Raw genomic sequence first — 23,592 nt, 5'->3', positions numbered from 1 at the left:
AGTTTTAGACCATAACCAAGTTCTCATTTTAGGTCTCTGAGCCAAGAGAAGCAACATAAAGTAGTTAAGATATTACTCTACACACTAAAAAAAACTATGTCCAAAATAAAATTAAAAAATAAACCATGTCAAAAAAAGGAGGGGATGAACCAGTATCCCTAGAGGAGTGATTCCCACAGTAATTTCTGGTCCTATTAAAAAATTTTGGCCCTGTTAAAAAACCTCTGTGGATCCAGAATTCTGGGTTTTAAGAAGCCCTTTCAAATGATTCTGAAAGCAGGCTAAAGTTTGAGAATCGCTGCCTTAGAGAAATGCCAAATGTAATTTCTGTATCTATAGCATCACTGTAATTTCTAGCATTAAAGCCCTGTTAAGTATTACATTCTATAAAAGAAGACCCTTTTCCTTGCACTGTAATATTTGGAGATAAAAATGCCTATTCTTTTGGCATCCATGTATCCTAATTATTCTACAATGTCATTGGAATTAAAAACCAAAGATCAAGATGCTGCATTAATAGTTCTAAATCTAAAATCTGGTATAAAAGCAAAGGGGTGAAGGAATCTGGATACACAAAAGATAGCATTCCTAATAGCAATATACCATATGTGAAGAACAGTTTACAGAGAAATTCTCCCATTTTAAAACTCCTAATTGTGGAACTAACCATCCCCTGCATTCTATCATGGCTCCCAAAGAGTAATATAGAAGAGGTACATGAAAGTAGTATCGACTACTTCCATGCAAGAACAATAAACTCTAACATCAAGGGACATAATACAGTTCAGACCCCAGATTTTTTTCCATTCTTCATTCACTGGAGGATAGCTCTTCAAATTTTTGAGTTTGGGTAAAGTTCGTCTCTAGTTTAAAAACAAATCTTGAAATATTAGAATGGTCTTTAATTATAAATTCTTCTTACAATTATGTCAGAGAAAACCTGAAAGGTAGGATAATCATGGTATTCAACATTTAATGACACTGTCTACAAGCTACAAACACCTCCTGTATGATGACCTCATGATGATAATGGATAACATTATTGTATTTTACTGTACTAAAATCCAGGAAAGATAGTAAAAATTTCAATTAAGACTCTTTTTAAGAACTGTCATTATAGAGAAAAATTGTTTTACATTGTGCATCCTCCTTTTTTCTTATTAGTTTCTATGACAATGGAGAGAGTTGGGGAATAAAATGAATCCATCAACATAATAAAGGAGGGAGAGGAGATCTATTATCACATACATATTTCCTAATTATTCAAATAATTAAGAGTTGACTATATACTAAAAAAAAAAAGTTGACTATATACAAAAAGATAAGCAACAAAAACATTCATCCTGTTTATTATAGGTTTATACTTAAAACAACTATAATTTCTATGAATTATTTCACAAAAATCCAGTCCTGAAAAAAACTGTTTTTCTTTTTTGACTACTAGTAGTCATTTTTATTACACAGTATATGATAACAATTGTTGAACTAGTATTACAAGTTTTATACAAACCTATGATATTTCCCAGGGCCCACACTGCTTGCTCACAGACGTTTTGATGGGGTGAATGTAGAAGCCTCAGGAAAAGTGGCACGGCATCTGAAGGATGAAAACATAAATTAACATTTAAGTTTAAAGACAGTCTTAGAGGTCAATTACATCTCAATAATATTGAAGAAAAAAAAAAGGACTGAGGATACTATACTCTAAACCAAAAATCAATCTTTTCTTTGCTGAAATCTAAGAAAGGAACCTATCAAAAATATATTTAAAATATATATTTATTAAATGATTTTCACTACAGTAACAGTAGTGGAAAATTTGTGATCAGCAAACCACTTATTCAGCACCAAAATCTGTTTTAACATACAAATATCAAATTGAGCTAGTAAATTTTCATTCATAATTAAACCTGAATAAAATTCCAAATTAAAAATCAATTCCTAAAAATAAATAATTCATTCCTTATAGATTCAAGCATTATTCTCAAACTTAGAAAACAAAAAGGGACTCCCAACTATTGAAGTAAGTTTTAAATACAGAAATTTAAAATAACAGGAGGGTGCAGTTCAAGATGGCGGCTGACCTCACCTACCATGGACACACCAAATCTATAGCTACATATACAATAATGCTTCCTATAGAACTAGCGGAACAGCTCCTCCACAACAAAGGATAAAAAGGTCACACTGAGATGGAAAGGAGAGGCAGACTATGCTCCTAACAAAGCCATGCCCTATAACCTAGCAGTGACCCACAAGCAGGAGGGATTTCATAAATATGGAGCATATCCCTGAAGAGCCAGGGGTTAGAGCCCCAAATCAGGCACAAGAACCCTTGAGACCTACACCAGAGACAAACTCCCCAAATGTCTGGCTTTAAAAACCAACAGGGTAGGGGCGCCTGGGTGGCTCAGTTGGTTAGGTGGCTGCCTTTGGCTCAGGTCATGATCCTGGAGTCCCAGAATCGAGTCCCACATTGGGCTCCCCGCTCAGTGGGGAGTCTACTTCTCCCTCTGACCCTCCCCCCTCTCATGCTCCCTCTTCTCGATCTCATTCTCTCTCAAGTAAATAAATAAAATCTTTAAAAAAAAGAAAAACCAACAGGGTAATGTCCAAGAGACCCAAAGGGCTGTAAGAAACCAGGACTACGCTCTTAAGAGATTACTTGCCCACATGCCCCAGGATACAGCACAAAAGCAGTGGGCTGAAAAGTGCCTAGAGCATATGCAAAGGAGGTTCACTGGCTAAGTTTAAAGCAACTGCCTAAGGGATGAGGGTCTGCTGGACCTTTCTCCAGGGATGGAGGTACTGGCAGGCGCCATTTTTTACACACTCTACCTTGCTAATGATACTTGCACCACCCCTGTACTCTCCAGTGCAGAGCACTGCTATAGCTCCACCACACCAAACCCAGTGGGATGGCTCATCCTGGCCTGGCACGCCCCTTTGGCCCTGCCAAAACTGGCAGGAGCACAAAGGCCACATAAGGGACACCCCTTGAATGCCTGGCACTGGTAGCTGGGGGGGGGGGCAGGGGGGTCTTTTGCATTTCTGGGCTCCATAGGAGTGAAACAATCTGTGGCAGGCTACCACCCCCAAAGTATAGCACAGACAGCTGACTGAAACACATGCTGTCTTCCTGTGATCATTCCTTCAAGACTGGGAGAGGTAGCTGTTTCACCTAGTACATAAAAACAAACACAGAAAATCAAGTTAAATAAGTAAACTGAAGAAAAGAACAAAACAAAACCCCAGAAAAAACCTTACTGAAATGGAGCTAATTTACCTGATAAATTCAAAAAAATGGTCATAAAGATGCTCCCCAAACTCGGGAGAAAATGGATGAATGCAGAAAAAATTTCAACAGATAGAAAATATAAGAAAGTACCAAACAAAAGTCACAGAGCTGAAGAACACAATAACTGAACTGAAAGATACAGTAGAGGCATTCAACAACAGATAAGGACAAAGCAGAAGAAAGGATCAGTGACCTGGAAGACAATGCAGTGGAACTCACCTAAACAGAGCAGCGAAACAAAAAAGAATTTTAGAAAGTGAAGATAGCTTAAGGGACCTACAGGACAACATCAAGTGGAACAACGTTCCCATAATGGGGTCCCAGAAAGAGAAGTGAGTCTAGAGAAAGATACAGAAAACTTGTCTGAAGAAATAATGGCTAAAAACTATCTCAACTTGGGGAAGGAAAGAGATACCCAGATCTGGGAAGCCAGGAAAGTTCCAAACACAATGAACCCAAAAAGAGCCACACCAAGACACATTATAATTAAAATGTCAAGAGTTAAAGATAAAGAGAGTATCTTAAAAGTGGCAATAGAACAACAACTTGTTGTGTACAAGACAAGCCCCATAAGACTATCAGAGACTTTTCAGAATAAAGTTTGCAGGCCAGAAAAGAATGGTATGATATATTCAAAGTGCTGAAAGCACTGGCATACACATGACCAACAGACATATGAAAAGATGCTCAACATCACTAATCATCAGGGAAATGCAAATCAAAACCATAATGAGATGCCACCTCACGCCAGTCAGAATGGCTGGAATCAAAAAGACAAGAAATAACAAGTGTTGGACAGGATGTGGAAAAAAGGGTACTCTCGTGCACCGCCAGTGGGCATATAAATTGGTGCAGCCACTATGGAAAATAGTATGGAGGCTAATAAAAAAACTAAAAATAGAAGAAACGAATACAGAAACTAAAAATATAGGATCCAGCAATTCCACTTCTGGGTATTTATCTGAAGCAAATGAAAACAAATTTAAGAACAGTTCCCAGTATTTTCACCATAAGCATCTTTGCCGCAAACACTTTCACCCTATAACTAATTTGCCGTATGGCAATTATGCCATAAAAGATAAAATCACAAAAATAAAAGACATCCATTAAAAAGGACATAATGAAATATGAAACATGCATTAACAAAATTAACAAGACTTCATTGCAAAATATAAAACATCTGAATACATTTAAAATGTATGTAGATTCATGCAATTCTATGCAAATAATTGATTTTTATTCTGCAGACTGTACCTAAGCACTTGTCCTCAAAGTTTCCCTTTCATAACATTATATATATATATATATATAATTTTTTGCTTGTTGATTCATCTCTTCATCTGGCATCACGTTTTCATTTTTTGCTAAAATTTCTTTCTTCCATAAGAGAGGTATCAGTTTCTAAATACAAGGATGCATATTTGTAACAGCTTTGTACGGCAGTGTGAAAGTCTTCTACACTGTTCTCTGTTCTCAGCATATTACCACGTCTATTGACAGATGTTCCAAAGTTCTATGAGAAATGTGGGTTCAAAACTCTATGCCACTGTACAGACTACTACAAGGGCTAAGATTTATTTAATATAAAAATGGGAGTACTGTGTCAATGCAGACATGAAAGCAAAGTGTCAGCTAGCTGATGAAACCAAGAAACCATCAAATCAAACTGTCAACCAGTTATTCTTGTATCTTTTATGGCAAAATTGCCTTATGGCCAATTAGTTATGTGAGGAAAAATGCTTTCAGCAAATATGCTTATGGTGAAACCACTTAGAACCTTTGAAGATATATGCACCCTTATGTTCATTACCAAATAATTCACAATAGCCAATATATGGAAACAACCAAAGTGTCCAATGATGGATGGATGGGTAAGATGTGTGTACATACGTACACAGACACAATGGAATACTTCTCAGCCATTACCAAAAAATGAAATACTTGTAATCAGGACATCAATGGACCTTGACGTACTAAGTGAAATAAGTCAGAAAAGAGAGACAAATAATGTATGATTTCACTAATAAGTGGAATCTAAAAAACAAAACGAACAAACGAAACAAAAATTCATAGATGCAGAGAACAGATTCATGGTTGAGAGGGGAGGGCTTTTGCAAGGTGGGTGAAATAGAAGGGGATTAAGATGTACAAACATCCAATCATAAAACAAGTCATGGGAATGAAATGTAAAGCATGGTGACTGTAGTCAGTAATACTGTACTGCATATTATGTAATTTGATAGGATGATAGGAGAAACTAGACTTACTGTGATCATGTCTTGGTGTATACACTTCAAGTCATTATGTTGTATGTCTAAAACTAATTTAATGCTATATATGTCAATTATACCTCAATTAAAAAAATATAACATCACATGGGTCTTTAGGCAGGCCAGTGATTCCTGTACCACATGAGACCTTCTGAATCAGAAAGTGGTTCTGTGGCTTTACAACATCCTTGCTTTATAACAAGGATGGAAAACACAGAGAAAGGTCTGTATCTGAACAGAATACTACTACAATGAAGAAATGATTCTTCTATTTTTTCTTTCTTCTGCTAGTACTTTGAAAAATGCTATTTAAGTACATGTAGATCAATCATGCTTTACTCAAAAAATCATTCACATTATATCTGGTAAAACAAGACAGATTGGCAGTGTTAAAACAAATTCTAAGGCTCCTTCTAATCTTGAAAAAGCCACATAAAACAGAAAGGAGAAAGAGTGAGAGCTTAAAACACTGTTTTGAGATTATAAAATTTACTAATCAATTATACAAAATAAAACCAAAAAGCCAAAAACAAAACCCATTTAAACCCCAAATTAAGCCAGTTTTATCATGACTTAAGGTAGCATTAATATTCTATGTAATATTACAACAGAAATGTCTACATAATTAAATGTTTACTTGGATAACACCTTTGTTCCCCTTTAAAACCATATAGAAATTAATGCTTAAGATTTTAACAAGCTTACACAAGCATACTGCTTATACGTGTGTGAAGAGCACTTTAAAAGTACCTTCTTTAAAATTATTAATTTCTTTGATAGAAGAATTAAGTAGTATTCATGAAAACAATACACTCAGGTTATTACTTCCAATAATAATTTCCCACTTACCTCTCTTGGAACATAAAAGAAAAACAATGCTATTATAATAACTATGAAGAAATTTCAAGCCATTTTTCAACAGGACTACTTTATAAAAGATTTCTCCAAAGCATATGATGAAAATCTCATTAAGAGAAGCCAAGAGGTAGTATGGCAATGGGAAAAACACCTTTATTTCTATGATGTCCTATAAATAAAGTGTAACTACAATAATGTAATCTGCTACTATAATTAGGAAATGTTCTCAGATTTAGCATCAAATGAATTTTTGAAAATAGAAAATATCAGTCACTGGAACAACATGATCAAAATAACATACTTAAGTTGGCCTATTTCAACTACCCTGTGATTGGGTAACTATTATTTTATAATATAAATAGCTTTATTCTTTTAAGAGAATCACTATTTTTTTTTTTTACTAACTTCTTTTTTTATGTTAATCACCAACTTACTGGACTGAACTACTGCTTGAGTCTGTTCCGAGGTTCCAGATGCAATGTTTGTCAGAGCCCATGCAGCTTCAAACTGTAAGGAAGGACTACAAAGAACAAATAATGTTAAACAGTAAGGATTTTTACACTGGCCCAAATCTAGTATCTACCAACCATTTCTCCCTCAAGCATTTTTTAAAGTATTAAATATTTTGTTTCAAAGGTATCTATCTATGCATCCAGCACTTTTTTTAAACCTCCAGTAACGGGCGCCTGGGTGGCTCAGTTGGTTAAGCGACTGCTTTCGGCTCAGGTCATGATCCTGGAGTCCCGGGATCGAGTCCCGCATTGGGCTCCCTGCTCGGCGGGGAGCCTGCTTCTCCCTCTGACCCTCTCCCCTCTCATGCATTCTCTCTCATTCTCACTCTCTCAAATAAATAAATCTTTAAAAAATAAAAATAAAAAAAATAAACCTCCAGTGACTATTTACAGTATCTTCTCAGTATAAAAAGCATACAATTTCCTCAGGTGTCCCACCTATTTTTAGTAAAAACTTTTTTTTTTTTAATTAAGATTTTATTTCTTCATTTGAGAGAGAGAGAGTGCACAAGAACACGAACAGGACGGGGGTGGGGAGGAGGGGCAGAAGGAGAGGGAGAAGTAGGCTCCCTGCTAAGCAGGGAGCTTGATCCCAGGACCCAGGGATCATGACCTGAGCTGAAGGCAGACGCTTAACCAACTGAGCCATCCAGGCACCCCAAAAACTCTTTATTTAGATACCTGCATATGACTACCCAAATAGTTTTCTCAAGTACTTATCAGCCAAACTAGTTTTTGCCAATTTTCAGAGCTTAAAAGTTCAATGTATCATTCTTGGGGTGCGTGGGTGGCTCAGTCGTTAAGCATCTGCCGTCAGCTCAGGTCATGATCCCAGGGTCCCGGGATGGAGCCCCGCATTGGGCTCCCTGCTTGGCGGGAAGCCTGCTTCTCCCTCTCCCACTCTCTCTGCTTGTGTTCCCTCTCTCGCTGTGTCTCTCTCTCTCTCTCTCTCTCTCTGTCAAATAAATAAATAAAATCTTTTAAAAAAAAAGTTCAATGTATCATTCTCAAGTTCCTCTTTGGCCTTTATGTTCACCTCTTGGGGTAAACACACCCTGCACTATCACTGGCTTTTCAACTCTTATAGCCCCTTCCTTTTTTCTTTAAAGACCAAACTACTAGAAAATCTTGTCTTCTGCAAAGGATACATTCTAAATTACCTCTTAAAATAATGTACTTACTTGTCATCTCTTTCAAGACAATGGACTAAAATAGGCAATATTCCAGATTTTATTAAGTCATCAATTGGTGGATTTCGATCACTGGACAAAAGCTTCCTATGAGAGATATACATACTCTTGTGAAATTTAATGATATATATAATTAAATTCAAATTCATATTTGACACAGAGATAACACAAGTCCTCACCCATGTGAATACCCTGCACAGCCATGTTTATGAAAGCTTAATCAGATCATTCCCCTATATAAACCAAGGAATGGCTGCATATTTACTACCCAATGAACGTAACCTCCTTGTCCTCCACAAGTTGGCTCCATCTTACCTAACTGACCAATCTTACTCTCTGTAATTCAACAACAGAACAGTTGTCTGTCTTACCATTTCAATCTCATTTCCAGGCTCTTCACATCCTATTCCCCAAACTTGGAATACCCTCTTTTCTATCTATTCAAGCTCTATCTATTCAAAGTCCATTTCAGTTTGTAAGTTTTCACTCTATCCTCTCTGAATTCCAAGAACATTTACACAGCATATTTACATTTGCTGTTATCACCCTATTTTTAATATACCTTTGCCTTCTCAATTAGGTTCCAGAGTTCTTACATAGCAAGAATTATACCACATGCTTTTTCACAGTATTTTCCACAGCACATGCCACAGTTCTTAGCACAAAGTAGGAAATAGCCCAGTCTTTCTTAATCTAGGTTCCAGATTTAATAAAAGAACTTGTTTCTACTACATTGAGGACATTCTTAAAGATTTAGAAATGGCCTTCTTTCTTCTGAGTGCACAATGGTGCATACAATATCTACAAAATATAATACAGAACCAGTTTGGTGCCACTGTCTAATTGAGTACCATCAAGTTTTAGTCACAGTTGCTTTTCCAACATCAGTGTAAATTGTTAACACATTAGAAAAAGGCAAACAAAGTCTTAGTATTATTGTGAAAATGGGTTTGATCTTGTATACCCATAAAGTTGTCTCAGGATCTCCTAAGGATCCAAAGACCATAAAAAAATTCGAGAATATCGGCCTTAGGGGCCTTAAGGCTTTATTTAGAACTGTTGAGAAAAGCTGCTCCAAAACTCAAATAATCAACTCTGAAAATGGTGAGCATAATGTATCAATTTCTTAATCATTTATAAACATTAATTTGCCATTTTAAGATGTGAATACTTCTGTGAATTTTCTTCCTACATAACCAAGTCCTAAGAAGTTCTTTTACCTATAGTAGGCAACACTGCTAATTCTGTAATTTTCTTATCTGTTCCAGGTTATTTAAAATGAATACAAAAAGTAGGAAAACTCTAATAAATTTTTTTTATAAAAGATTCAAATACTAGCTAAGATATTGGATGGACCAGTGAAATCTTCTCCCACTAGGAAATTCTATGAATAGGATCAATTACTTAAGTGTCTGTGTCCTACTAATAATAACACAGAGCATTACTCTTATATTTATAAATACAGAAAGCAAAGACTGTATGATACTATGAGACAACCATGCCTTAATACAAAGGTCTCAGAAGTTTCTCTGGTTCCCCCTTTAAAATACAGGAGCATACAACTCGAGAACATAGATTTCACAGCAGAAATATGCAAAATAACTTAATATTCCTACCTGGAAGTACACTGGGAAACTTTATAGCCCTAAATCTTAATGTCTACTTGCCTGTACACTGTGACAGTAAGCTTATAAATCAATTTATGATTTGATTAAAATAGGGATTGTGAAAAGAATTAGCTACCTGGGAAGGAGATAAAAAAATCTTTTCATAAAATTAAACCTGTTAATAAAAAGTGAAGTTTTATGATGTTTTTCTATTAGTTGATAGCAATAACCTATCAAAACAACTCTTCCCTAGCATCTGTACGTGCTACGCAAGCTGAAACTTGTTTATTTGTGAGTTTAGAAAACTGCTACCAATTTTAATACCTAGATCAGAGAAAAAATTTTGCAGTAAACGTAGATGGTCTATGGACTGTTCTTTATTGTTTGTCATCAAAGTTAGTATGAGTGACAGTACTACTATACAGTGGAAACTCAAACAGAACTCCTGGGTAAGTTATAAAATTTAAATATGTCCTCAAAATTTAACTTACCTAGCAGCTTGAACTGCACTTAATTGAATTCCTTGGTTATCACTTGAAGCATTCTATAAAAAATTAAAACGATTTTTGATATAGATACATAATAATTAGAAATACAAATGAAGAGAGGGGGAAAAAAACTCAACTTACTTGAACAATAGCTTCTAGAGAGGTATTTTGCTGTGAAAAAAATTGAGGGGAAAACTAAGTTAAAAAGTCACCTTAAAATTCTACATTTACGTAAAATTTTTCACTGGTAGTTTTTAAGTTAACAGAGTAACAATAACTTACCACTCTATAATCGCCATCTATATCAGAATCTTCACAGATATCTTCATGTGGTACATTCCTTCTCTTTAAGAGATGCTCATCTCTTTTATTCTTAAAAAAATATATATATCAAAAAAAGAACTTTAGTTAAAAAAAGCTAAATACTTTCATACAAAGGATAGGCAATCCTGTGCCTACAAACTGAAATGGGAAGTGACTTTTAAAAGTAAAATGCAAAAAATTAAACCAAATTGTGATTCAAACACTTAAGCAACACTAATTTAGCCCCAAGCCCCAAATATTACATTTTTAATGAACCGTGAACTATGTAAAAGCAAACTAAAAAAATTTTTTTTTGATTAAAAAAGTGTACAGTTTAAGCCAGAACCAAACATATATATTTGTTTAAAAGTACTAAACCATTTTATACATCATCTGGGAGCTTCTCTTTATCACCTAAAAACAAAGTCAAAGCAAAAGTTGGGCAATTCAAAATCAGACAAAAATCAACAATGCCTTACAAAAATCAACGGTCACTTAAATTTCACTTAAAATGTGTGGAACAAATTTAAAGATATATTCCCAACTTTTTTTTTTTTTTACACACATGAAATATAACCAATTTTAATACTTGAAAAGTTGATTAAATTTATAAGTAGAACAAGTTCTTTTCAGGGTATAACTACACCTGTAAATAGCAGAACTATTTAGTATAACTGTATAGAAAAGACTTTCACTTTATATAAATTATTAAAGAAAAACACCATATAACTCGTTTATCTCCATTTACAGAGAGTGGCCAAGTTGTATCTTGCCAACTTTAATAGCCTGCTTAAGTTTAGTCAAAACCCTTCAGTTTTCAAAAAAAAAAAAAGAAATGGTAGGCACTTGGGATTAACATACATATATCTTCTATATATCCTGTACTGTTGTTAGAATTATGCTTGGAAGTACTCAATATTACGCAGACTCACCTTCCTTAATTCAACTACAACTTCATTTCGTTGTCTTCTCATAGTCTACAAGAAATTAAAGAAAAATATTTTTAAAAAATCACCTCAATTTCCATCACTGAAGAAAATGACTATTAACATTTTAATGTATATCCCATAATCTTTTCTTCTAGTCATATGTAAACAGTCATACTTTACTCGTAATAAAGATCATATTATAGACATGATTTTCTATATTAGATAAAAATTTTTTAAAACTGTAACATTTATAAGAATCCAAAGATACAAAGAATAAAAGAACCAACCCATAAGCTCACCTCCCATATGAATCATGACACTTAAAGAAGTAATACATGTACAAGGCTAGTAAATTCACCTGCTTAAAAGGAGGGGAAGGTGTCTTCCCATCCATTCATCCTATCCATCCAGTCTTTCTCTAAATACACACTGTTAGATTTTACTGTGTTTCTGACACACTTACCTACTTATTCTGTCTTTACCTTATTTTTGTTTACTTAATTTATAGATTTTTAGAGCCGTTCCATGGTGGTATAATACAGTAGATCTTTTTCATTATTTCTAATGACCACAACATTTTTCTATCACATCCTGTAACCATTCTCTTATTTTTTAACATGTGGTTTTCTCATTTTAAGCTCACCTAACACATGGATACATGCTTACTGTAAAACATTCAGAATTTCAGAAACAATACAAGTTTAAGCTCTATGTGTAAGTTCTTCTCATTCTTTCTAGTGACTGCATATGCCTGGGCAGATGTAGAAATAGCAAGTCACAAAGTAATACTCATATGTCTAACTAAAGATCTCAAACTTATATCCAAAACCAAACTTTTAATTTTTAACAAACATACATAACTCTATCTCATCTCGCATGACTCATGTGTGAGATGAGACCAAGAGTTCTTATTCTTTGTATCTTTGTACCTTTATTTTTATAAGCCTTATGTTACTGTTTAAAAAATTTATGACAGGGGCACTTCGGTGGCTTACTCAGTTAAGCGTCTGGACTCTTGATCTCAAGGTCATGAGATCAAGCCCTGTGATAGGCTCTGCACTCAGTGGGGAGTCTACTTGAGATTCTCTCCCTCTCCCCCAGCTCGTGTGCTCTCTTAAATACATAAATCTTTAAAAAAAAAACACACACAAACATATCCAGCATTATAGATCTACTGATAATTTCAAAGGGATTTTCAGCAAATGGCAGCTCCATACTATGCAGAGACCAAAAACTTTAGAGCCATCCTTGATTCTTTTTCTCTCACATTACACATTCGATCGTACCAAATCCTCCTACTGGTTCAACCTTCAAAACTTATCTGAAATCCAACTACATATCACTACCTTCTCTGCCACTACTCTGGTCCAACTCACCATTAACTCTCACCTAGATTACTGCAAAAGCATCTTAACTTGTACCCCTCTTTCTGCTCTTGCCCTCCTTCTCTGTAGTTCGTTCGTATCACAATAACCAAAGTAATCCTCACAGGGAATCTTAATTTTTGAGTGCTATAGTCTCCTTTGGCAATCTGGTGAAATCAATGAACACCTTCTATATAGTGTTTTTATTTTTTATTTTTTTAAAGATTTATTTATTTATTGAGAGAGAACATGAACAGAGGGAGGGGCGGAGGGAGAGAAAGAGTCTCCAGAAGACTCCACGCAGAGCGCAGAGCCCAACAGAGGGCTCAATCCCACGACATATCTGAAATCAAGAGTCGGTCGCTTAAACCAACTGAGCCACCCAGGCGCCCCCATATAGTTTTTAAAGAGATAAGAAATACATAGGATTACAAAGAAAAACAATTATATTGCTCTATAGTTGTCAAAAATATATAAATATTAAAAAATAAACTGTAGTATATGTGCTTCATTATCCCATTAAGTGGGATCTAACAGTGAGTGAGTCTAATAACTACCATAATTTCAAAGTAATGTTGACCTTAAATGATATTTCAAGATATCCTGCAACAATAATGTTTTAGTGGTGGTGACAAAAAGTCACAGGTAACTTTAATAACTACTGAAGTTTATTGGCTACATTATTAAATGAAGGAAACACTGTTAGAAGTTAGTGAAAATAAAGATGTGATTTTTTTCTAAGTCTCCAGGTCCTCCTGAATTCTACCCACTCTGAGGAAGGACTCAGTAAAGAACCCCTTTTTAAGAAGTCAGTCAGATCATGTTACTTGCCTGTTCAAAACTATCAAAGGCTCTCCATTTTGGAGTAAAGCCCAGTCATTAAAATGGTTTAAGTCCACTCAAATCTTCCTAGGTTAACCCTTCTCCAATTACCACCGTTCAGACCTCAGCTCCTATCATTCTCTTGATTACTCTGCTTTATCTGCACTAACTTTGCTATTCCTCTAACACACTGTAAATTCTCTCTCTTCAGGGCCTTCACTTATACACTATACAGCAACTCCTAAGGATGGACTCCAGAGTCAAACTGCTTGGGTTCAATTTTCAGGCATACTACTTAGTAGCTCTCAATGCCTCAGTTTTGTCATCTATAAAATGAGGACAGTAAAAATACCTATTTCATAGGATACTATAAAGATTAAGTAAGTTAATATATGTAAAGGAGTTAAATAGCTCCTGGCACATAACAGTATATGTATTAGCTATTATTATTACTGCTACTGCTAATTCCTCAGGCTGTAATGCTCTTCCCTCACTATCTGCAGTGCTTACTCTCATCTTTCAAATGTCACCTCCATGGTAAGGTCTTTCCCTTCCTAGCCATCTAGAAACTCTCCCACTGGGTACTCTCTACTCCTCTTCTCTGCCTTATTTTTTCCATACCACTTATCACATGCTAATATGCTATATAAAATTTAATTGCTACCCTCTCCCCACTAGAACATATATTCAATATGTAAGGAATAACATAATAAATATTATTCCTTCTTAAATTGTATTGGGTAATCTCATATGTCCAGAAATCTTTACCTCAATTTTTGATCAAACCAATTTATTCAATCTCTGTTTAAGTGAACTTTTGATGATCATTTGAGTTTTGGTAGATATATATTTTAAAAATACCCAAAGAATGAAACTGGATCACTTTCTTACACCATAAACAAAAATAAACTCAAAATGGGTTAAAGACCTAAATGTGAGATCTGAAACCATACAACTCCAGAAAGAAAACATAGGCAGTAATTTCTTTGACATGAACCACAGAAACATTTTACTAGATGTGTCCCCTCAGGCATGGGAGGCAAAGGCAAAATTAAACTATTGGGACTACACCAAAATAAAAAGTTTTTGCAGCAAAGGCAATCATCAACAAAACAAAAAGGCAACCTACTGAACAGGAGAAGATAAAATGACATATCCGATAAAGGGTTAATATCCAAAATATATAAAAAATGTCATCTACAACTCCACACCAAAAAGAACAAATAATCCAATTAAAAAATGGGCAGGGGAACTGAATGAACATTTTTCCAAAGACATCCAGATGGCCAACAGACACATGAAAAGATGCTCAACATCACTAATCATCAAGGAAATGAAAATTAAAACCACAATGAGATATCACTTTACACCTGTCAGAATGGCTGAAACTGAAACCACAAGAAATAAGAAGTGTTGGTGAGGATGTGGAAAAAGGGGACCCATGTGTACTACTGGTAGACATGCAAACTGGTACAGCCACTGCAGTAAACAGTATGGAGGTTCCTCGAAAACCTAAAGATGGCAATATCACACAATCCAGGAATTCCACTGCTGGATAATTACCCCCCGAAATACAAAACACTAATTCAAAGGGATCCAGGCACCCCTATGTTTACTGGAGCATTACTCTCCAACAGCCAAATTATGAAAACTTCCCAAGCGCCCATCATGTAAATGAATAAAGAAGATGTGGTGTATGTATATACATATATGTATATATGCATACATACACACACAATGAAATATTAGGCCATAAAAAAAGAATGAAATCTTGCTATTTGCAATGACATGGATGAAGCTAGAGAATATAATGCTAAGTGAAGTAAGTCAGAGAAGACAAATACCATGACTTCACGTATATGTGGAATTTAAGAAAAAAAGAACAAACAAAAAAATACAGAAAAAGAACTGTTGGTGGCCAGAGGGAGCTGGGTGAGGGATGCGCAAAACAGGTGAAGGGGATTAAGAGTACACTTATGATGAGCACATTATATTGTACACTTGAAGCTAATAAAACATTGTATGTTAACTGTATCTGAATAAAAAAAATAAACAAAAACCAAAACCCCTGCAAACTGTTTTCCAAATTGGTTGTGTAATTGTCCATCCCAGTAACAGTACAGGAGAGTTCTAGTCCTTCACATTATCAACATTTGAAATGGTCAATCTTTTTCATGTAGCCATTTTAATAGATATGTAGTGGTTTTTCATTTCCCTAATGATTAATGATATTGAACAACTTTTCATGTGTTTTCATTATTTATTTATTTTAAGTAGGCTTGGGCATGGAGCCAAACGCAGGGCTTGAACCCACAACCCTGAAATCAAAACCTGAGCCAAGATCAAGAGTTGGGCACTCAACCTACTGAGCCACCCAGGTGCCCCTCATGTATTTTTCTCCTACATTTTCTTTCATAAAGTCTTTTTGAATCTTTCGCCTTTAAAAAAAAACGAAGACTCAATAAAAAAATACAAATAAGATAGGCTGCAAAATGAATAAAAATATTTAGCCAAGTACTATAATAAAAGTTTCAACATTCACTATCCTTTAACTATTATAGCCTTAAAAGCTTAAAAAAAGGGTTTCTTTTTTTTTATAAATAAGGAAACTGAGGCCTAGAGAAGTTAAATTATCTGGCCAAGACCACAATGCTGGGAGTGGGATAGTGAGGATCAGAATTCAGATGGCCTACAGAGCCAATTAACCAGTAAGCCATATTATCTCCCCCAAGTCTTAAAAGCTCAAGCCAGTCTTATAGCCTATGGTTCATACTAAAGAAAAAGTACTATTATCAAGACAGTGGGCTTTGCACTGTATCACAATACAAAAACACTAAACAACTTTAGTAGCCAACAACAAAAAATTGGGTCCTATGTCTCACACACAGAAAATACAACTTATAAAATGTACTACTTAAAAGATTGTTCAATAAAAGGTAGACTTCTGAGGGACAGGTATCTGTAGTCAAAAAAAGGTTTTTTATTAGTAACTATTCCACCTAAAGAAGTGGAATTAAGTTATAATGGGTTTTAACTTCTTTTAAATAAGGTAAAATGTTACATAAATATTAAATATGTACATTTACAAAAATATTTTATTTACACCCAAAGAATTTTTTCCCATTACAGTGTATCTTACTAAATTTGCAGTTTCTGATAATCTGGAACTATTAATAAAGGATTTATCAAACCAATTTAACATTGTAGTAGTGACATAAGCCTTGGGCTATTCCTACCCACAGAAATTTATTTGCAAAGTAAGAGATCTGACAATCTCTTTATTACGGAGCAAGAAAGCAAGTAAAGAATTTTCTTCTCTTGAGGAAAAGCTATTACCTTCAAGGTAAACAGAAGACTGAATGAACTAGCAGAAAGACATCCTCTGCACCAGCCTGGCAGCACTTACCCATGTTTTTTATTGCAAAAAAGCAAGTCTTAAAAGTGGTATTAGATATTTAGACATTTACCAAGTCACAAGTCCAACTCAAATAGAGGACTTTTATTTCTCTGGGTTCCCACGAAAGGGGTATATAACGTTTATTTTTCTAAGTCTTTACTCATCTTAAAGAGCCAAGTTTTTATATACTACTTGCAAATATAATAGTTGTGAATTCACATGACTTACAATTAGAATTCCAAAAGGCTGCCAAACTGGCCAAAGACTTATTTATAGGCCAAAGAGCTATCTAAAGGACAAAGGCTGTAAATGGGGGGATGGGGAGAGAGGCAGAGAAAGAGACTGAGTAAGGAAGGGGTAGAGTTTAGGCAGATCATCCCGTATTTTTCTATTTCTTTGCTTATAATAAATACAAATACAAAATCCTAAATTCCGCCAAAAGGGAACAAGAAATTATCAAAAAACTCAAACAAGTGAATCTTACAGAACACAATACAGTTTTTTAATTTAACAAATAATTACTGTGTCTATCACTATCCTAAATTCTAGGGATTAAACACTTTACTAAGGACAGTGTTCAGTCCTTCCTTTTCCAATTTATGGCTACTTATTTTCTAACTAGTGGCTACTTAATTTCTAAATCACTTTTTACCAATGTATAGTTTGTCTTTAAAACTCTAAAAACTACTAACATACTGTATGAAATTTAAATATTTTAAAATTTTTTGAGTAAAATATGAGGGTTTGGCCGACAATCTCACTAGAGAAAATTTTGAAAGTTAGTCATACAGAAGATAAGGAATATAATACTTTGATTTTATTTCATACAGCCTATCTCCATCCCCTAGGAATGTTAATATTTAGGTAACAGCACCAAAAAAAAAAAAAAAGAAAGAAAAGAAAAAAATTTAAAAGACTAATCAGGCATGAGATATTCTGTGGGATGATGGGATATATTCTAAAACTGGATTGTGGCAATGGCTGCATAGCTGAAAATTTACTAAAAATCATTGAATTGTACACTTTAAGAGGGTTTTATGCTACATATATTGTATCTCAATAAAATAATTTTTAAAAAGTTATATATATATATATATACACAGAAACATACATAACCTTCCCCTCCCCACAACATGGATTACTACTGTATTATTATTTAGAGCTGGCTGGGAAGCATTTACTCAATCAAATATTAATCACCTATTTGTCAAGCACTAGAAATACAAAGGTGGACCAGATACAGCCTATCCGTGGCTTTGAGGAGGTAGTATTTATGACAGAGAAATATAATAAAATAGTAATAAAGACTAACATTTAGCAAACATTTGGTGCCAAACACCATTTATAACACATTACTTGATTTTACTCATCTAATGTGTTATAACATGTATATACTCCTCTTGACAGTAGAAAGACTACAGTAAGTAAAAATGAAATATAAGCTGGATCTTTAAGAATAAATGAAAACTCATCTAGAAACAGGCACTCCAAGTAGAAAATGCAGCATATACAAAAAGAGGGGGTTACAAAGACGGTGCATGCAGGATCTGTTGAAGAAGGTCAGAAAGAATAGAAAGGCAGGCAAGGAGCCATACCAATCAATCAATCAGATCATAATCAATCATATAAAGCTAATCTACAGAACAGTTCAGAGAAAAGTTGAGTTACTGGTGTTTTCAACCCAAATGATCACCACATTTTTAAACATACCTGGTAGGTACAATAATTGTTCAACCCAATAAACATGGTAAACCAATAAAAATGCTAGAAGTGTGTAACTACAAAAGTCTGTTTTAGGGTGTCTGGGTGGCTCAGATCATGATCTCAGGGTTGTGGAATTGAGCCCCGAGTCCGGGCTCCGTGCCAGTGGGGAGTCTGCTTGAGATTCTCTCTCTCCCTCTCCTTTTGTCCCTCCCCCCACTCGCACACTTGCTCACTCTCTCTCTCAAGTAAATAATCTTTAAAAAAAAAAAAAAAGCCCGTTTTCCCATTCCTTTCCACTTTTCCCTCCTTTCATTTCCACTTGAAGCAGCCATCACAGTGCTTATTCATGTGTTTGCCAAATATCATGTATGCTGGCAAACTGTATGCGATTAGCAAATACATTCCAACTTTGTTTATGACATTTCCCATTTATGACAATAAAAGGGAAATTTTAAATGCTTAATGTTAAATGCTTACTCTGATGATTTCTCAAGATAGTATTTATTAATAGTAGTAAAGTTCCATATGCACTACTAGTGATGGGCAAGTCTTCATAAGCAGAATCAAACTCTTTATCTCTAACAAGTAAAAAGATTACTCAAGATAGAGTACAAGGTAAGTCTGAAAGTAAATTAAACAGGAGGCGGCCAAATTTAACCGTGGCAAGTTACTGAACAGTTTAAAATACTTCTACTAAACATACTACCACTTTAAAATGATCCTCATCTAAATTATAAGCACTGAAACAATTAGTACATAAATATAATTTAAAAATCACAAAAAATGTAAGAAATCACTAACAACTGTCAACTCCAGGGGCACCTGGGTGGCTCAGTTGGTTGTGTCTGCCTTTGGCTAAGGTCATGATCTCAGGCTCCTGGGATCGAGCCCTGCATCAGGCTCCCCTGCTCAGGAGTTTGCTTCTCCCTCTCCCTCTGCCCCCCTCCACCCGCTTGTGTGCACGCTCTCCCTCTTTCTCAAATAAATAAAATCTTAAGGAAAAAAAAACAGTTGTTAACTCCAAGGAATGGGATTACAGTGGAGTTTCACTACCAAATATATGAACAACAGAGAAATGTATTAAATTCAGAAGTTATACATATCTCTTTGGAAAAGTTAGGAAATATAAGAACAGAAAAAAGTTCAATTTCCAGTTTCTTATATTTGTCTGTCTTGTACAAGATGTATATACACACACACACCCCTTCAGTGTCATATCCAAGAAATCACTGCCCAATCTAATGTCATGAAGTTTCTGTCCTAGTCCTTCTCCTAAGAGTTTTGTTTTAGGTCTTACATTTAGGTCCTTGATCCATTTTAATTTTTAGTATATGGTGTTAAGTAAGGGTCCAATTTCATTCTTTTGCTCGTGGCCACCAAATTTTCCCAGCCCCATTTTTTGAAGACTGTCCTTTACCACTGAATGGTCTTAGCACTCTTGTCAAAAATCTCTGACCATATATGCAAGAGTTTATTTCTAGACTCCCTATTCTATTCCGTAGGTCAATGTTTGGCTTTATGTCAATACCACACTGCTTTGATTACTGTAACTTTCAAGTTTTAAATTAGGAAGTGTGAGACCTCCAACTTTCTCTTCTTTTTCAGGATTGTTTTGGTTATTCAGGGTCCCCTGAGATTCCATATGGACTTTCCCATTAAATCTGTAGATCACTTTAGGTAGTACTAACATTTAATAATAGGTCTTCCAACTCATGAACATGGGATGCCCTTCCATTTAATTTTGCTAATTTCTTTCAGCAACATTTTGCAGTTTTCAGTGTGAAAGTCTTTTACCTCATTAGTTAGGTTTATTCCTAAGTATTTTATACCTTCTGATGCTATTGTAACTCAATGTTTCTTAATTTCCTTTTCAAATTGTTCCTTATGAGCAAATGCTGATTTTACATCCTATAACTCTGCTGAATCATTTATTACTTTTTTTTTTTAGGAGGATCATTAGGGTTTCTACATATAAGATCAAACTGTCTACAGAGAATTTTACTTCCTCCTTTCCAATGTGGATGTCTTTTACTTCTTTTTCTTGCCTAACTGCTCTGGCTAGGACTTTTAGTACCATGTTGAATAGCACTGGTCAAAGTGGACATCCTTCTTTTTGTTCTTACTCTTATAGGAAAAGCTTTCAATCTTTCACCACTGAGTGTCATCTGCTGGGGCTTCATATTTGGTCTTTATTATATTGAGGTTGTTTTCTTCTATTCTTAGTTTGTTGAGTGTTTTTATCATGAGAGGGCACTGAATTTTGTCAAATGCTTTTTCTGCATCCATGGACATCAATGTGTAGTTTTGCCCTTCATTCCATTAATTTGGTACAGTACACTGATTTTCATATATCGAACCATCCCTTACATTCCAGGATTAAATCCCACTTGGTCAGGGTATACATTCCTTTTAAGATGCTGTTGAATTCAATTTGCTAGTATTTTGAAAATTTCTACATTGTTCATCAAGGATATTGGTCTGCAGTTTTCTTGTAGTGTCTTTGGCTTTGGTACCAGAGTAATGCTGACCTTACAGAATGGATGTGACCTTGTCTTCAGTTTTCTGGAAGAGTTTAAAGGGGATTGGTGTTAATTCTTTAAATGTTTGGTAGAATTCACCAGTGAAGCCATCTGGTCCTGAGCTTTTCTTTGTTGGGAGATTTTTGATTACTGATTCAGTCTCTTTACTAGTTATAGATCTGTTTAGATTTTGTCTCTTTAGGATTCAGTCTTGGTAGATTGTGTGTTTCTAGGAATTTATCCATTTCATCTAGGTTATCCAATTTGTTTGTGTATACATATCCTTTTGCAATACTCTTTTCTACAAAACACATGACAATTAAAAACATTTATCTTATGTGAGGAAATACTAAAATATGGGTACATAAAAAACAACTCTAAGAGTTCAATAAAGGAATGATTGATACAAACTGTTGATGAGGGAAAATTTGAATGCCAGGCTCTGTGATGAGAATTAAGAATAGTGTACAAAATAGACAAGGTCCATATTGAACTGAAGCCTCCAATTCCACTGAGGCTTCAGTTCGACCTGGAAATATAAATCAGAAATGGCAAGATAAAGGGAAGATGAGAAGGTGTTTCAAATAGGGACCCATAAAAACAAAGAAAGAAAAGCAAAACTGAGTGTTAAAGTTAAGGTGGATTTACCTGCCTGAAGTGGGAGGAGTCTAAGATGAAGTTATAGAGAAAGGGGAATAAGCTAAAAAGGTAAGAATTAATCTGGTCAATATTTAGTGTTCTCCTGTTCCTAGCATTTATGCAGCAAACACTCAAATATCTGCTAAATTCAACTGACAGCCTGAAATACCAAAATTTTTTTTTTTAAAGATTTTATTTATTTATTTGAGAGAGAGAATGGTAGAGAGAGAGCATGAGAGGGAAGAGGGTCAGAGGGAGAAGCAGACTCCCTGCTGAGCAGGAAGCCCGATGTGGGACTCGATCCCGGGACTCCAGGATCATGACCTGAGCCGAAGGCAGTCGCTTAACCAACTGAGCCACCCAGGCGCCCCTGAAATACCAAAATTTTGACTGACTTTATACCCAACAGGAATCCACTGAAATAAGGATGTTTACAGACAACAAGAATCCACTGACATAATGGTGTTCTGGGAAGTTTACTGAACTAAATTCCAATGGGGTGATTTTTGCCACTCGGAACATTTGGCAATTTCTGGAGACAATTTTGGCTTTTACAACTGGGAGGGAGCCTGCTACTGGTATCTTATGGCAGAGACAAGGGATGCTGCTAAAACATTCTACAATGCACAGGATGGTTCCCCACAACAAAAAATTATTTGGCTCACAGTATCAAAAGTGTCAAGGTGGAGAAAGTTGGCTGTATTCTACTATGAGTTATTCTCATAAGAACCCAAATTAAGTTCAAATATATTTGGAAAAAAGTACACAAGAAAAAGTAAACATTCTAAAAAATCTAATAGCAGTATGATTATAGAGGATTACTTTATTTTCCCATTTTTCTAAAAAATTTCTACAACTACCATGCCCTTACCATTTCAAGGACAAAAATTACCTTGATTTAAAAAATTGGATTTAGTCACTAATTCTATTTTTTTTTAAAGATTTTATTTATTTGAGAAAGAGCAAAAGCAAGAAAGATCACAGAAGGAGAGGGAGAAGCAGACTCGCCGCTGAGCAGAGCTGGATATGGGGCCCCATCCCAGGACCCCGAGATCATGATCCAAGCCAAAGGCAGATGCCCAACTGACTGAGCCACCCAGGTGTCCCTAGTCACTAATTCTAATCAGAGTGCACACACACATTTTTTAAAGTTTCATTTAATTCCCTGCCACTGATATGCCAGGCTCGATAAGGAGAATTAAGACTGGTATACAAAATAGATCCAGGTCTGTACTCTCAGGGAGCTTCGAGTCTGATGGGAGAAATTAATACTGAGTAAATACGCTAACAAATTATGCGGTGTTCTTAAGGAAAACAACAAGGGGGTGGGGTGGGGTGGGAGGATGGCATCTCTAAGTAACATTGAGGACTCAAAGGATGAGAAATAACCAAGCAGTGAAGGAAAAGGGATGAAGGTAAAAAAAGAGGGTGGAGAAAGCATTCAGACAGAACAGCATGTGTGAAGGGCCTAAAAAGAGCTATTGAAGTGTTAGAGTTAGAACAATTAAAAGAAGATGAGAATATAAGTAAGGGAGATAATAAAGTGACAGAGGCAGGAGAAATAGATAGGGATCAGAGCTGGCAAGGCCTTGAATGTCTCAGTAAAGAGTATGGAAGCTAAGTGTGGTGGGAAGCTACTAAAGCAGAGAAGGGGCATGATTTCATTTTTTAAAAGAACCATGCTAGTTGTTT

The 23,592-nt window shown here is 35.3% G+C and overlaps 1 protein-coding gene across 3 annotated transcripts in view; it reads right to left on the bottom strand.

Moving 5' to 3' along the window:
- KPNA4 (karyopherin subunit alpha 4) overlaps positions 1–23,592 on the bottom strand; it is a 57,449-nt gene that overhangs the window by 22,923 nt on the left and 10,934 nt on the right. For all 3 annotated transcript variants that reach the window (XM_073897961.1, XM_025879630.2, XM_025879620.2), the window contains 7 exons: positions 11,459–11,503; positions 10,506–10,595; positions 10,365–10,394; positions 10,227–10,279; positions 8,120–8,215; positions 6,861–6,946; positions 1,511–1,597 (listed from right to left, as the gene is read on the bottom strand). In XM_073897961.1, the coding sequence (XP_073754062.1) occupies positions 1,511–1,597; positions 6,861–6,946; positions 8,120–8,215; positions 10,227–10,279; positions 10,365–10,394; positions 10,506–10,595; positions 11,459–11,503 (487 nt within the window). The remainder of the gene's footprint in view (positions 1–1,510; positions 1,598–6,860; positions 6,947–8,119; positions 8,216–10,226; positions 10,280–10,364; positions 10,395–10,505; positions 10,596–11,458; positions 11,504–23,592) is intronic.

Source organism: Callorhinus ursinus, unplaced genomic scaffold (genome assembly GCF_003265705.2).
Source record: "Callorhinus ursinus isolate GAN/ISIS: 27379988/994484 unplaced genomic scaffold, GSC_fseal_2.0 scaffold1, whole genome shotgun sequence".
NCBI lineage: Eukaryota > Metazoa > Chordata > Mammalia > Carnivora > Otariidae > Callorhinus > Callorhinus ursinus.
Note: the sequence above shows the minus strand (reverse complement) of the source record. Positions and strands in the feature narration are given on the sequence as shown.